Source organism: Podarcis muralis, chromosome 2 (genome assembly GCF_964188315.1).
Source record: "Podarcis muralis chromosome 2, rPodMur119.hap1.1, whole genome shotgun sequence".
Classification (NCBI taxonomy): Eukaryota; Metazoa; Chordata; class Lepidosauria; order Squamata; family Lacertidae; genus Podarcis; species Podarcis muralis.
The window spans coordinates 100,759,845-100,773,825 of record NC_135656.1 but is presented as its reverse complement, the minus strand read 5'-3'; the positions used below and the strand labels follow the sequence as shown (position 1 = coordinate 100,773,825).

General features: G+C 42.7%; 1 protein-coding gene across 24 annotated transcripts in view; it reads right to left on the bottom strand.

The window, feature by feature from the left end:
- CADPS (calcium dependent secretion activator) overlaps window positions 1-13,981 on the bottom strand; it is a 337,672-nt gene that overhangs the window by 131,698 nt on the left and 191,993 nt on the right. For all 24 annotated transcript variants that reach the window (XM_077925069.1, XM_077925070.1, XM_077925077.1 and 21 more), the window contains exons 12-13: window positions 11,540-11,676; window positions 301-488 (exon numbers count right to left, since the gene is read on the bottom strand). In XM_077925069.1, the coding sequence (XP_077781195.1) occupies window positions 301-488; window positions 11,540-11,676 (325 nt within the window). The remainder of the gene's footprint in view (window positions 1-300; window positions 489-11,539; window positions 11,677-13,981) is intronic.

The following is a 13,981-nucleotide window of genomic DNA, read 5'->3' as shown; positions in this document are numbered from 1 at the left end:
GGGCAAATTCATCATACCCAATGACATCACACTACCCTACTTCCCCCCTCCTCCAAATTGCATCAAGCTATTTTCTTAAGTGAACAAAAAGCAAGTCAACTGTTTGGGTCTGTCTGCACTTGATTCTTTGCTGCCTTCCTTTCGCTAACAACAAGCAAGTCAATTGTGCTGCCCAATATGTTGTGTATCATACAATAAGAACACAGCCACAGGGAAGGAGCCATTATGCAATAGTAGCCAAATAAATCTGTACTGGAGACTTGCCCCTCCCTGATGGAGACAAGCATGTCCTCCACTTACCTGTTGCCATGGACATGCGATGCGCAAAAGGCAAAGCTGTAGTGAAGCAAGGTAGGGTCAATCATCGCTCCATTTTCTGCTCTCTCAAGCAAGTCGCTGAGGTAGCAGAGATGCCTGTGACAGCCTCTGACTCCGTTACGTGCGCAATACTCATCTAGCACAAATACTTGGCCAGGACTGAACCAGCCCTGTTTGGAAATAAGAGAGAATTTATTTCAAACGAAGGCATTAGATCTGGAAATGTGACGCTCGGCAACAGTGACAACAACAAATGGAAACCTCTATAAAGAAAGTATTAGCAATGGAAATGAAATGCATTTGCAAACACACGAAGCTTGCGTTATTGTAAGTAAGTAAATACAAATCCAATAACCTTCAGAAGTTGGCTGCAGAAACTTAATATCACAATGACAGAGTGTACATCAGATTCACCAAATTTCAGAAAGAATAAGAATTTGCACAGCTTTTACTACTGATCACTTTGTTTATTACTTATTGGCTTGCTAAACACATGAACACACCCCAGCTGATAATCACCTTCTATTACTAGCATACAAACAAGTTTGTGGCTGATTGAAGCTATGAGTCAGGCACCTGCAAATTGAATGAATCACCCACAAGTCACCCATTCAGAGGGACAATCCCCATTCTGATTGACATTAATATAATGCAGCCAGCAAGAGAGAAAACAACAGGAAGAATTAACAGCACAGTTCCAGAACGATACCAGAAGTCCTAACATAATGTAAAGGCTTATCTAGTCCTGCAACTGGTATTCTGATAACAGGGGTAAGGCAGCCATCATGACTTTCATTAATTAGTGTGTTTTGATACCCATTTCAACAGGCACAGCTTCAAAGTATCCTGGGAGCTCTAGCTTGTTAAGGGTGCTGAGAGTTGTTTGGTGACGCCTTATTCCCCTCCCAGTTACAATTCCCATAGTTCCTTGCGAAGAGGGATTGATTGTTAAATCACGCTGGGAACTGTAATTCTGGATGGGGAATCAGGGGTCTCCTAACAACTCTCAGCACCCTTAACAAACTACAGCCCCCAGAATTCTTTGGGGGAAGCCGCAACTGTTTAAAGTAGGATCAGAGTGCATTAAATGTATGGTGTGAAGGGAATTCTGCAGTCACCAAAACCAGCACTTTGAACCTATGCTTCATTCCACGCAGGTGTGTGCACACACAATTGGGACTGCATGTCTGGCCCCACCAGGGATCTCCATGTGCCCGAGGACCTGTTCCAACAAGGGCCTGTAGACATACATGCCTATGTGCATGGGCTCTGGTCATGTGATTTGTACCCCTGTAAGAATGGAACACATGGCTCATGTGCACAGAACCTGTGCATGTCATGAGATACATGTTTAGACTTTGTATGGATGGCATCTGGAACACATGGAGGTTAGAGTAGTGATAGCAGTTGTGATCCCAATTGTCACCTCTGTGCGCAAAAATGAAATGTTTGCAAAGAGCTAATGCTCCTCTAGTAAAAGAGAGGAAGAAAAGTCTACCAGATGCTATGGGCTAACTATGCCAGCGTGGTGTAGTGGTTAAGAGCAGTGGACTTGTAATCTGGCAAACTAGGTTCGCTTCCCTGCTTTTCCACATGCAGCTGCTGGGTGACCTTGGGCCAGTCACACTTCTCTGAAGTCTCTCAGCCCCACTCACCTCACAGAGTGTTTGTTGTGGGGGAGGAAGGGAAAGGAGATTGTTAGCTGCTTTGAGACTCCTTAAGGGGAGTGAAAGGCGGGATATCAAGTCCAAACTCTTCTTCTTCTTCTATGCAAATATAAGCTTACAACATATAAGCTTATAAATTACATACATAATTTTATTTGTATGGCGCCTTCCACAGTTCAAACCATGCTCAAGGTGGCTTACAACATGAACAAATACATAACTATAGCATCACAAAGGTAGACATAAACAAGATTTTTTTTTAAAAAAATACACAACCAAACAGTACAACTTCCACATAAATCCTAAGAAGATCTGAAATAAAGATAGAAAAAACCAACATTAACACCCCTTCCAGCAAAACATGCCAGCCCAAGAATCTGTTCAGCAGCCTCAATTTTTGTAGCTGGAGTCAGTCAGGACTTTGCCTTCCCAGGCCAGGTGGAAAAACGGTCTGCAGGAAAGGGAGCAGGTCTTTTAGGACTCATAACTAAGGTGGTTTCTAAGGCTCAAGCTGTATAAGAGTTTTATAGGTCAATACTAAGATCTTGGGATTGTGAATGGAATTTGATTAGAAGCCAGTCTATATTCAGGTGTAATGAAAGTAAAGCAAAATTATATTCCCGGCAGACCATCATGTTTGCCTCGAGTTGCTTTCTCAGAACAGTCTACAGGGCCACTGCTCACGATAAGAAGTGTTATAATAGTGAAGTTTCAAGGTTGCAGAGGCATGAATTAATAGGGAAGCAACTTTGTAAATCTATCCCAGCATGCTAGAGCACGATACCATCGTTTTACGGCGGGAGAACGTGCCTTATGGTGACAGCGATGATGGCTTCTCAGGTAGACTGTCTCTCACCTAATTTGAAATTCTGTTAAGTATGATAACAAAGGCATTTTTCAAAAACAAAAACAAAAATCTTCAGTATCGATAGGGATGCTGAACAATTGATAAGATGTGCGTATATCGTGCTTCAAAACTGCAGAATCTTTCATCTTTTAATTGAAAAGTTCCTGCAGGGAGGAGATCAATGCCCTGCCCCTTTAGGCAACTTGTTTGCCACCCCATCTGCCACCCCAAATGCTACGTCTTTGAAATGACGCTGCTGTGAAAAGATTAAAATATATTTTCTACCACTCGGATGACACCAAATCTTTTCTGGATGCCAAAATAGCTACTGTTGAGGAGAGTTGAAGAAATATCAATTAAGAAACTCCATCGAAGGGATTTGCTTATCCTTGTTGGGCCAACTCCAGAACAGATTGAAAAAGGGATGAAAATAATGAGGGGCAGAATCAAAGGCATGGGGAGGGGAGCAGATACAGTTCCTTTCATTACTCCAGTCGCCAGAAAGCGCATGTGTGAAAACCAAGACGCTGATTGAGAATAACGCAGAAGGTGGCCTGTCACGAGAGTCCTCTGATGGCGGCTTCTTTTCTCTCTTCCCACTTCGAGAGAGCTACCGGGATTCTGCTTTTTAGTGGGGGGGGGGCGGGCCTGAGACTAAAATATTTCCCATACTTTGTGTCTGTCTGGGGTGTGTGGGGCAGGGCGAAGGGAAAGCAAAATAAAAGGCACGCTGCTGATTTCTAGTGGGATTTAGACTTCCGGGGGGGGGGGGGAGGAAGGGAAAGAACACCCAAATCTACAGTTGGGCAATAGGTTTAATATCACAACATGTCACAAAACGATGTCAAGCTTTCGAGTTCTACCGAACTCTTCATTAGGCTACAGGATATGCAAAGCAGGGAGAGAGGCATGGGTTCCGATTTGGTCTCGTCTGAGACCATTTTCCCCAAGCCACACTCACCTGCTCCTGTGCCACCAGGTGAGGGGCAGGTGTCAATGCACCTGCCAGTGTACAATCAGAAGCCCTGGAGTGCATTCCTGATTGTGCATTGGCAAGGGAGGCTTGCTGAGCTGGTTACAGATCCAAATGGCTACAAGGCCATATAGGGGATTGCAGGGACGGGGTCAGTCAGCTTGGATAGCTCAGTGGGTTAGGGTGCGGTGCTGATAATGCCAAGGTTTGCAGGTTTGATCCCCATATAGGGCAGCTTCACATTCCTGCACTGCAGGGGGTGGGGGGTAGACTGAATGGTCCACAGGTTCCCTTCCAAATCTACAGTTCTGTGATTCTTTGATAGGGTAACATGTCATATTTGATATTTAGCTGCAGCTTCTAAGCATCCCCTAAAGAAAAGGGAAAAAAGGAACAGGGGGTGGTTTCAGGCAGGTTGGCGGCCAGAACCACTTTGCAGATCTACCTTTCATTTCGCGGTCTTGCATTTGTGAATCTATTTTGCTCCTTAGTTCGGTTTCCTCCTTGACTTTTTTGTCCACAGGCTCCTTTTTCTGAGCTTGCCAAACATTGCCTAGAATGTCTTCCCAGGTCGACCCTTGTCTGTGTGCTCTGGTTTTTCTAGTCCCAATTGCAGTTCATGATTTTGGGGGCCCGAATAATAACCCTAGATCTGCCAGGGTGAGCGAGTTAGGATGTGGTTGATCTCCAACCCTGGCTCAGCTGGAGATATGCTAGCTCAGCCAGTGCCCAATAAACCTTGAAAAACAGGTGTTCCAGAAGAGTGGTAGAGGAGGGACTGGATAGTGAGATTTATGCTGGATCTTGACTCTGTTCGGCTCGGTCATGTGACTTGGCAACCCAGCGAAAGATACACCAGCAAAAAGGGTGGTGTAAATCAAACTCTGTTTTAAAGGCTTGTTTTTTGTCTGCCAGGCTTTGGCTGGCTCCGTGAACGAGTTTGGATCTGGCGTAGCTTTTGCTGGCTTCTCACACTTACAGTGCAGGGAAGTTTAAAATGTGTGACATTTTAATGTATTTTTAATCTTTGTTGGAAGCCCCCCAGAGTGGCTGGGGAAACCCAGTCAGATGGGCAGGGTACAAATAATAAATTATTATTATTATTATTACTACTACTACTACTACTACTATTATTACTATTATTATTATTACTACAGTTCCTTCCTTCCTTACTGCAATTTGTTTACTGGGGGAATCCTACCGTGTCACTGACACTTCCATGGGCTCTCATATGGGATTTGCCATTTGAAACTGAACTATGCTTGCCATGGAAACTCTCCTAGAGATGGTGTAACTTCAGCAGATGGTTGTTCTTCTCACTTCAGGTGTCCTTTGTTCCTTTATTCCATCTCCAGACCCAAATCAAGAAACTCACGCAGCACCTTCTAAACGCTCACTTTTTCGGCAGGGAACAAGGTGTCTGGAATACAACTGAGACTTAGCCTTTATGATCCTAGGGATCTATCCGTTTTGTTATAGCAATGTTGAAGTCCATTTTGCAACCAAATATCTTGGATAAATGAAGGTTAAGGTGGTCATCTGTTGAGCATGCCCCCCCATCTTTCCTGAAATAAAAATGAAATTGTTTTAGAAAGGCCTGATGGTAATTTTCACCTTCGTGGGATTGCTATTTATGCTAAAATTATTCTTAAAGAAGAAGAAGAAGTCCATAGAACTTGTCCTCTGATAAACTTGGCTTCATTCTGGTGACTTTTGGCTCCATTGTGGAATGATGCTCCATTCTCCGTTTTTCATACAAGACTCAGCATGAAAGCAGTTCACTGCTTCGTGAATGAACACTGAACCACAGGAAAAAAAATGCATAAAAGTGCTGGCAGAAGATAACAGGGAAACGGTAGATGGGCTATTTGTTGGGACCACGACTATGTAACCATCTGAAGAAAATACTTGACATCCTACCAGATAACATTCTGCAATGTATTGGGAAGCTTGAGTCTAAAGTGGAGAACCTTATAAGGCACAGGTGCAAACTCCACAAATGGTAACACCATTGCTATTCCCAGTTCAGGAACGGCGGAAAAGCCCAAAGCTGCAGATTTTATTAATGGAGCCCGTGAACAGGGTGACTTGCCTTTCATGAATGGCTTTCCCTACTGCCAGGGACCGTGCTGAGGAGGGCTGCACTGAGGAGGAATGGTAGGATCCCCCTCCCCCTCCTCTTGCATCTTCTCAGGATCAGGAGGACAGTATAGACTTGGAACAGTGGTTTGCAGAGGGACATAGTTCTGAAGGCAGAAGCTGGGAAATACTGGATGGGGAACAGCTAGGAGAAGCAGCATTGGGAAAGAGAGAGTTAACAGATTCACAGTCTCTGGACAGCGTCCACCCCCTGCTCCAAGGACATGGAGAGTTTAGAAAGTGTTAGAACAGAAAGCGCAGAGGGTACAAGCTCAGATTACAAGACGTAGGAGTGACGTAGATTAATAGGGATGGAGGGGGGGGTGACCCTTAACTGGGAGCACTGCCATTTCTAGTAGATGTGTTCTTTGTTCTCTCGCTGTGATTATTAAAGATTCTAACTGGTAAGACGTTCCTTTCGTTTGATCTTTTGTTTACTGCCACGGGGGAGGAAGCCAATTCCTCAAAACCTGACAGCTATTGAAGAGGACAAAACAAAAAGGAAGAAAGATATGTGGTGATAGGTAATTTGGGATGTGGATGGATCCATACAATCCTCCTTTTTTTTACCTCATTGAGTGTATAGGGGATAGGGAGCATCAAGAGAGGTACGCAGGGGCCAGAGCAAGAACTGTTGGGTAGAGGGGTGCCTTCTTTGCCATCTTTGGGGACCTCTGTGTAGCTCACCATGGACTGCAAGAAGACCAAACCTATCCATTCTTAAGGAATTCAGCCCTGAGTGCTCACTGGAAGGACAGATCGTGAAGCTGAGGCTCCAATACTTTGGCCACCTCATGAGAAGAGAAGACTCCCTGGAAAAGACCTTGATGTTGGGAAAGATGTTGGCACAAGGAGAAGGGGATGACAGAGGATGAGATGGTTGGATGGTGTTCTCGAAGCTACCAGCATGAGTTTGACTAAACTGCGGGAGGCAGCGGAAGACAGAAGTGCCTGGCGTGCTCTAGTCCATGGGGTCACGAAGAGTCGGACACGACTAAATGACTAAACAACAACAACGTGTAGCTCACCAAACCTCTGTAGCCTGGAACTGGCTGTGTGGATTGAAGCTGGGTACTGAATGAGACACAGCTGTGGGCAGCCTGAGGAAGCCCTATCTACCTTTGTGCCTACCCATCAAAAGCAAGCCTAGAGGAAGAGACTTGAATGGTGTCAGAAGGTTCCAGGAACCTTCTTTGCTGTGAAATTTATTTATTTTTCTGAGAGGAGGAGCTCTCAGTTTGTTTGGGTCTTGAGCGAGAGCCAGGAGGCTGAAAGAGGAGGTAATGTCAGAAGGAGAAGGGATTGATATTAGTTCATTTATCAGTAAATGGCATTAATGGTTTCATTTTGCATTTTTGTAGCATTCATTTTAGTTTACAAAATGGCCTAAAATAAATAGTTTTTACTTAGAATAATATTTAAAATGGGAAAGTAACAAATAATAATACTAAAGATTCTGAATTGAACAACTGACAAAAAAATCCCAGGTGCTACTGAAAGACTATTCATATAACACCCTTAGACTAGGCCTTCAGGCATTTCCCATTGAATATTTAGATCGCAGATGTTATTGATTTTCAAAAATACGGAATGTTTTGGAATCATCCAGTTTGACATTTTCAGAAACTCTGCAATCTCCGAATGCCACCATTTTTTGGGTGTGTGTGTGTTTCAAACTCTTAGAACGTTTGAATGCAAGTTTTCATTTCATATATAAAAAAGAAAGTATGCTTATCTCTGCAGCTTTTGGGTCCGTTTCAAGAGTAGTAGAACAAAGCACATTAAGTCACCGCATGTCAAATCCGCAGAGCGGAAAGGCAGCAATTGCAGTGTTAAAATATGGGAGTGAGTACCAGTGATGGACAGTAGAGGCATCTTCTAAAAGGCCATTTGCAGAGAGGGAGCCTATGGCTATGAAGACTGTGGCAGGCAGCTTCAGTAAATGGTGCCAACAACACCTCTGCTTCTTCCCCCAAATGCTTCTCCCTGCCAAGACGTGTCGCCTCTGTCTTATCTGCGATGAGTCAATTTCTTTGTTTTCATACAAATCTCTGCCTCTGTGGGGAATCAAGCGAAGCTGTACAGCGGTGGCTCAAGAAAGAGCAAGGATGCTGTTTCTAGGGCATCTATCTGTCTATGAAACTGTCATAGAGCGAGCAAGAATTGCCATAAGAACAACTGTAGAGGCACATTTTACAACAGCGAGGGAGGGGTACTGTATTCATTCTAAACTCAGAGAGACATGGCCCTCTGGTACATTTGCTCGAGTTCCCCCGGGACGCCTCTGCATTGACTCATCTATGGCAGCGTTGAACTATGGGCTGATTCACACAGTTTCACTTACATGCGAGCAGATGTGCTCTCTCCTGAGCAGGGAAATTAGCAATAAGTTACATCCAATGCTAGCCCTACCCAGAGTAGACCCACTGAAGTTAACAGGCATGACTAACATAGATTCATTACTTTCAGTGGGTCCGTTCTGAGCAGATCTTACTTGGAGGGAACCCAATTTTCTTTACATGTTATCTTCAGGACCAGGCTTCCAGTCATGGCAGGATCACCTGTGAACCAGTTGGTATTTACATCTTATTTTCAACTTGAAAAAAATCTTAGTGAGTCAAGCTGTGTGAAGCCCAGCAAATAGAGAACTTGGCTTGATATTGTTAGTATGGAACTGACACACACACAGTCTCTCTCTCTCTCACCACACATGCACACACCTTTAAGAAATCCACATAACTATAAATAAATGGGCTGCAAAGGCTTCACATATTGTGTTTAAGATTACATATTATTCCATATATTGTGTTTGAAACAGGAATGTAAGGCAGCTTTATTTCATCTCATTAACTTTAATGGTAAAATAGAAAAACTATATTTTATAAGGAAGCTCATACGCAGCCAAGACATGGAATGCAGATGAGCATTATAGATAGTGGTTTCTCTGAGGCATGTATGTTACAGGTGAATGAATCAGCATCTGCTGCCTCCGAAAGAAAAGCTACCCAGTACATTAGACACAAGGATACTGCATTTTTGCTCTATAAGACTCACCAGACCATAAGACGCACCCAGTTTTTGGAAGAGGGAAAAAAAAAATTCTGAATCCCAGAAGCAGCCCTTCTCCCTCCTCCGGGAAAAGCCCCCAAGAGCTGCATACACGCTCCTGGCTCTTTAAAGGGAGCGCTGAGCAGAGCCTCCCGCCTGCATTCGCACCATAAGACGCACACACATTTCCCCTTACTTTTTAGGAGGGAAAAAGTGCATCTTATGGAGTGAAAAATACGGTAAGTTTTCATTTTAGAAGCCAGCAAAGGAGAATTCACTTGTCTCTAGCAGCAAACTCTCTCTCTCTCTAGGATCCATTCTATTCTCTTGGTTGGTATCTGGTTTTTTATATTGGTAAAAATTGGTAAGATAGAGATAGCTTGTTACGCTTACTTTTTGTTTTCTTGGCAAGTAGAATTGTAGCCTCAATATACCAGCAAAACCACCAGTGCCAAGTTCAAAACAAAGGTTTGGATTTAAAACAACAACAACACAGAAAATAAATTCAAGTAAGCAATGCCCTCCCACTTTAAACATTGTTCACAGAGCCAAACAACTATTTAGAATAATGGAACTGTAGTCAGAAAGAAGCCTTCGCTGAGATTTGATAAATAAGATGTTCACCTGGTCACTCATGGTGAGTAGACATCACCTTGAGGTGATCAATGAAGAAAACTTTTTAAAGACAGCTGTTTCTTTCCTTATTGGCCACTGACGTACCGTAGTTCATTGATGTAGGTTTGTGCAGACAACTTTACTTTACTAGCAACCTTTGTGGACAGAGCTGCAAGTCTGCCTTTATGTTCTTCCCAAGCCTGAGGACAACTCTGTTCATTCTCCCCACCCTTCACCTGTCCAATGCAGATCCAAGCATACCATAAACATGGCCACATAATCATGTGCACAGCACAAGAATGTTTGCAGAACATATCATGCAGCAATGAAAGGTAAAAACAAATTCAGTCTGATCTGGAGGGAAAACCTTTCATGGCTCCAATAGGGTAATCATTCAGGCCCCCATTATGAGAAAAAAACATCCAAACCAATGCAAATTTTATTGACCTGTTATTCCAAATCTCCCAGGATCCTATAATAATGTATTTATTTCTTATACCCTGCACATCTGACTGGAAAAACAACAGCAACACAACAGACCATCATATATTAAAAGGGCTGCCTTCAGATGTCTACAGAAGGTTGTATATTCATCTCTTTGACATCTGACAGGAGGGTGTTCCACAGGGCAGGCACAACTACTGAGAAGGTCCTCGGCCTGGTTCCCTGTAACTTCACTTCTTGCAGTGAGGGAACCAGCAGAAGGCCCTCAGAGCTGGACTTCAGTGTCCGGGCAGAACAATGGGGGTGGAGACGCTTCTTCAGGCCAAAGCTGTGTAGGGTTTTAACTACTATGTCTAGTAGTTGAAACAACAGACTAGTAGGTGAGTCTAGTCACAATTTGAATTTCTCAGCAGAGGAAAGCTATGTTGGAGGATTTAAATGGTTTCAAGACATAGCTATACAGGGTGAGTCCAAGGCTGCAAATAACTTTTATAAATTATGTTCAGTACAATCAAGGAGGTGTGCCAGAACTGTAATCCTGCCATCATAGGAACAAGCGAACTATAACATATAACTGTGAAAGTATATGCATTCCACAGAAAAAAGTGTAATGTTCTGAAGGTGTCTGACCCGACACCAAAAGTCAAGTAAAATCTAAAGTCCCAACTGCAGGATCAAACACAGCTTTGGGTGTAGTAACATTCAATAAATAGCAATGTACATTAAAAAATATACAGGAATTTAACACACGTTAGTGATGGCCAAATTTATTTCCTGGTTCAATTCCACCGACTTTGGGACGCAGGTGGCGCTGTGGGTTAAACCACAGAGCCTAGGACTTGTTGATCAGAAGGTTGGCGGTTCGAATCCCCGCTACGGTGTGAGCTCCCGTTGCTCAGTCCCTGCTCCTGCCCACCTAGCAGTTCGAAAGTAGATAAATAGGTACCGCTCCGGCGGGAAGGTAAACGGTGTTTCCGTGCGCTGCTCTGGTTTGCCAGAAGCGGCTTAGTCATGCTGGCCACATGACCGGAAGCTGTACGCCGGCTCTCTCGGCCAATAAAGCAAAATGAGCGCTCCAACCCCAGAGTCGGTCACGACTGGACCTAATGGTCAGGGGTCTCTTTACCTTTTAGTGATGGCCAAATTTATTTCCTGGTTCAATTCCACCGACATTGCTGCTTAGGATATGACGTGAAGCAATGATGGATACTAAAGTATGAGTGTCAGTTCTGTTTCTTGTTTCTTAGCATTTACATGTCAATATTTTATTAAAAAGGAAACATGAAACCCTATGCTGTGCAGAATGGCTAGCAAAGACAGTAGGTTCAACAGAGGTTGTTTTCGAAAGATAAGACGTCTGGGGGCCAGTTTCGGACCTGGAGTAAGCAGGCACGGCTTCCACTAATTGCAGTGGCACGGCACACACTTTCCCCAAATCAGACTTTGGTGCCCAGTATTGATATTATATAGACCAAAGAATATACTTGCCAGACAAGAATAGGAATCATTAAGTCTGTGGTCCAAAGTGAGGCGCTGAAGCATCTCAAAGAGTGCAGCGTGGTCAAAGTTACAGGGATTGGAAGAGATAAATTCATCCATGCCATGCTTTTGAGCTCTATCTGCATCTGTTCATTTATACATATAAAGAAAGAGACAATTTAGAGAAACGTTGCATTGCATAAGATGCATCAAATGCTATTAAATGAAGCACGAGAACTACTTCGCTCCCTAGCATTCGGCTGAATTCCAGGCTCACAAGCCTCTATCAAATAGTCTTCAGCTTCCATTGTCAACTTGCAACACTTCTTTATTGCCTTGAGGCCAAAGGTACTAGAATCAGCATCTACCCCACTTGAGCACATTTCTTCTGTACTTAACAAGAGAATTTTTCCCTCATGAAAGCAAACAAACCTCCAAAACAACTCATCCCAAAAAGCAAACTAGAAGGATGGTAAAAAACAGCCAGTTTCTATTTATGTATTTCTAAATAATTGTAATAGATTCTGCCATTCTAAGGAAATGTGGTTCATTATGTTTTCTTAATTTTACTACAGTGGTGCCTCGCAAGACGAAATTAATTCGTTCCGTGAGTTTTGTCGTCTTGCAATTTTTTTCGTCTTGCGAAGCACAGTGTCGGAAAAGTTTTGGAAAAGCTTCAAAAATCACCAAAGTCTTCAAAAACCTCAAAAAAGGCTACCACACCGCATGCTATGAGTTGCTCCTCGAAGTCAAGTTGCAACTGTTTTAACGGTGTTAAGAAAAAGGAAACAAACTTGCAAGACGTTTCCGTCTTGCGAAGCAAGCCCATAGGGAAAATCGTCTTGCGAAGCAGCTCAAAAAACAAAAAACCCTTTCGTCTTGCGAGTTTTCCGTCTTGCGAGGCATTCGTCTTGCGAGGTACCACTGTATATTTGGCTAAGCATAAGCCCTTTTAGATTTTTTGGGACTAAAATCTTATCCATCATGGTTTGTTTGTTTTTTTACTCAACCTGCAGACATAGGGGTGTGGGTTTTTTGCTATTTTTTTTTTTTACAGCAGATTTAAAATCTTTTCTGGAAGAAACAACATAAAAGATGCTCCTCTAAACATCATAGACAAGTTAAGTGGAGGTGCAATTTCTATTTCAGTGACAGAGCAGTCTGATTATTATTTTTTGGACCCTATTAAAAATTGATTCAGATAATTACTGTGCAATCCTATATACATTTCAACCCAGAAGTATGTTTTACAGATTTTAGTGGGACTAACCATCAGGTAAGTGCACATAGGATTGCAACCTAAGCATTGTATCGGGGTTCAACTTCTGTTCTACTTTGTGGGGGACAGGAGAAATGCAAGATGCTGCCCTAGCCTATTAATAATAATAATATTTTTTATTTGTACCCCGCCCTCCCCGGTCATAGCTGGGCTCAGAGCGGCTAACATTATATAAATAATGCATGTTTAACTCTGATAAAAGACCCACTTTGTTCGTTTCATTTTAAGCTGATGTCTTCTGGTACAAGTTTACTACACCTATTACCCACATTAATTAATTAATTAATTAATTAATTAATTAATTAAAATCATACCTAGATAGCAGGAAGTATTTTGTAGACAGGGGCATGTCTACAAAAGACACTGTTTCCAGTCCTAACGCAGATGTGTTTTGTTCAGGAGCAACAGAATTAAAATAACCCCTTTCCCTTAAATTCTTTTTCTCCATTGACTCAGTTTTCTGCTAAGTGAGGCCTTGCACAAATCCTCAACAAATAAAGCAGGAAATCGGGATTTAAATCCCCACCTTGTTTACAGCTTCCTACTAAGGTCTTAAGAGAATTAGCAAAGCTGAAGGGCACAATAGCACACTTAAAATGAAGACCTAGAGTTTCTTTGGGATGATTCTCACTTCAAAAGCACAACAAGATTTTTCTTTTTTCTTTTTAAAGGCCTGTGTTTCAAAAACAGCGAGTGGAGCTGTGCTTATATAGAAACAAAGGAGATTTCTGCAAAAGGTTTCTGAAGTGGGGAGCACTGCACAAATTGCTTTGAGAACGCCCGGCTCCTATATTAAGGAATTAGTGCAGCCTTTTTTAATAAAAAGAAAACAAGAGAAGGGAGGGGACGAACCTTTTATAGTATATTATCTACACAGAAGATTTTGGTTTTCTAAAAGGCTACACAAGCAAACTATAAAACCTGCAGGGTCTCCATTAACTGCAACGAGGTGTTAGTTCAGCAAATAATGTATGTGTTTCTTTGATTCTGTACGTTGAACTAAAAATGGCAGCCTAACCTTTCCCTGTACATGCTGACTTAAGCCTCACTGAATTCTGAGGGGCTTAACTGCAACCCACTGAAAGGACAGGATACGTTATTCCAGAGTATGGTTTTATGTTTTTTTTGTTCAGTATGAACATATTTTATTCAATAACTGGTTGATCTTCCAA